The sequence below is a fragment of the Vigna angularis genome, chromosome 5 (assembly GCF_016808095.1).
Source record: "Vigna angularis cultivar LongXiaoDou No.4 chromosome 5, ASM1680809v1, whole genome shotgun sequence".
Taxonomy (NCBI): Eukaryota; Viridiplantae; Streptophyta; class Magnoliopsida; order Fabales; family Fabaceae; genus Vigna; species Vigna angularis.
This window is the reverse complement of record NC_068974.1, coordinates 21,823,296-21,825,123: the sequence shown is the minus strand read 5'-3', so window position 1 is coordinate 21,825,123 and position 1,828 is coordinate 21,823,296. Positions and strand designations below refer to the sequence as shown.

General features: G+C 38.3%; 1 protein-coding gene across 1 annotated transcript; it reads left to right on the top strand.

Moving 5' to 3' along the window:
• Positions 1 to 257: 257 nt before the first annotated feature.
• Positions 258 to 1,583, top strand: LOC128196678 (protein FAR1-RELATED SEQUENCE 5-like). The gene is made up of 3 exons (XM_052878181.1): positions 258 to 429; positions 496 to 1,481; positions 1,563 to 1,583. Exons 1-3 carry the CDS (start codon positions 258 to 260, stop codon positions 1,581 to 1,583), a joined length of 1,179 nt encoding a protein of 392 aa, XP_052734141.1.
• Positions 1,584 to 1,828: the final 245 nt, after the last annotated feature.

Genomic DNA, 1,828 nt, shown 5'->3' with positions numbered 1-1,828 from the left:
TGGGCAGATGAAAGAACTCGAGCCGCCTGTGAAGAATTTGGTGATGTGGTGTCTTTCGACACCACTTACTTAACAAATAAGTATGAAATGCCATTTGCGCCTTTCTTCGGAGTTAACCATCATGATCACTCCATTTTACTTGGTTGTTGATTGCTCTCGTCGGAGGACACTGCCTCTTTTGTATGGTTGTTCCAATCTTGTCTAAGACGCATGGGTAATAAGCCCCAAATGGGATTATAACTGATCAATGTAGGGCAATGGCGAATGCCATCGAAGAAGTATTTCCAATTACTAGCCACAGGTGGTGTTTATGGCACATAATGAAAAAGTTGCCAGAAAAATTTCAAGGTTATAAACAATATGTGGCCATCAAAACTGATTTAAACGCACTTGTCTATGATTGTGGTTGTCCAACGGACTTTGGGAATGGTTAGGAAGAACTACTGATCAGGCATGGATTACAGGAGAATGAATGGTTATGTACTTTGTATGAAGAGAGACACATATGGGTACCTTGTTACTTGAGGAATCATTTATGGGTGGGCATGTCAACTACTCAAAGAAGTGAGGGAATGAATGCTTTCTTTCATGGATTTATAAATTCTAGAACCATACTTCATCAATTTGTGGTTCAATATGACAATGCCCTCAGAGTGAAGGCACAAAAAGAAATACAAGTTGATTTCTCGTCCCTCAACACCAGGGTTGCATGTGGCTCTCAGTCACCGATCAAGAGACAACTTCAATTAGAGTACACACATGCAAAGTTTGAGGAAGTCCAGACAGAGTTTCGGTCAAGGATGAATTGTTTCATCAAAGAAACCGTAAAGGACAACTTCAACACTTACACAATGAAAGAGGAATGCATGTGGGAGGGTAAATGTGTAGATAAATTTTATAAGGTGCAATTTGATCCAGTCACAAAAAATAACACATGTTCTTGCCTATTATTTGAGTTTAGAGGCATCATTTGTCGCCATTGCCTTTTGGTATTCAGTCAGGAAGATGTTTATAGTGTGCCCTCAAAATACGTTCTACGACGGTGGAGCAAAAATATCCGTAGAAGGCACACTCTGATTAGAGCAGCGTATAGTAATTCCAATCATGAATCGACCATGCAAAGATACCAAATTTTGTTCAAACGATTCTATGAAATAGCTGAGGTAGCTTGTGAGTCGGAAGCTGCTTCTAATGACTTGGAAAAAGAACTTCATTTGCTGGGAAAAAAGTTTGGATGTAGTTCATCCATCACAAATTACATAATTAGTGAAGGAGGCGAACTACGGTATGGCAATCCGGTCATTGGTACAATACCCGACACTACTAGTGCAAGTGTTGACGTACTTGTCTATAGCCCTTTAGCAGTGAAGCGAAAAGGACGACCACGCACCAACAGGTTAAAGTCAGCCGTTGAGAAAAGAACCAAAAAAGGGAAAACTTCATCATCCAAAAAAACTTCAACATCATTCGTACAAGATTGTGTAAGTAATGAAATTGTATGTTTCTTCCATTTATTACATCATTTTGTTACATGTATTCTAATTATAATTGTGTTCATTCAGGACAAACAATACCTGATGTGATAAAAAGTCCAGAGGTCGTGCAATATGGATCCCAATGTTACGAATGTTACCAAGTATCACAACAATCCGAAGTGCCTCCTTTTGGATTTATGTCTTTGTTGTCAGCTGTACATAACAATTTCGATAACAACATTGCTTGATGTAAATAACTTCCTACTTCTTTTTGTATGCATATAACATTATTGTGTAAATGTTGTGTAAATAAATACATGATTTTTATGGTAAAGCATTGGTTGATGACCACT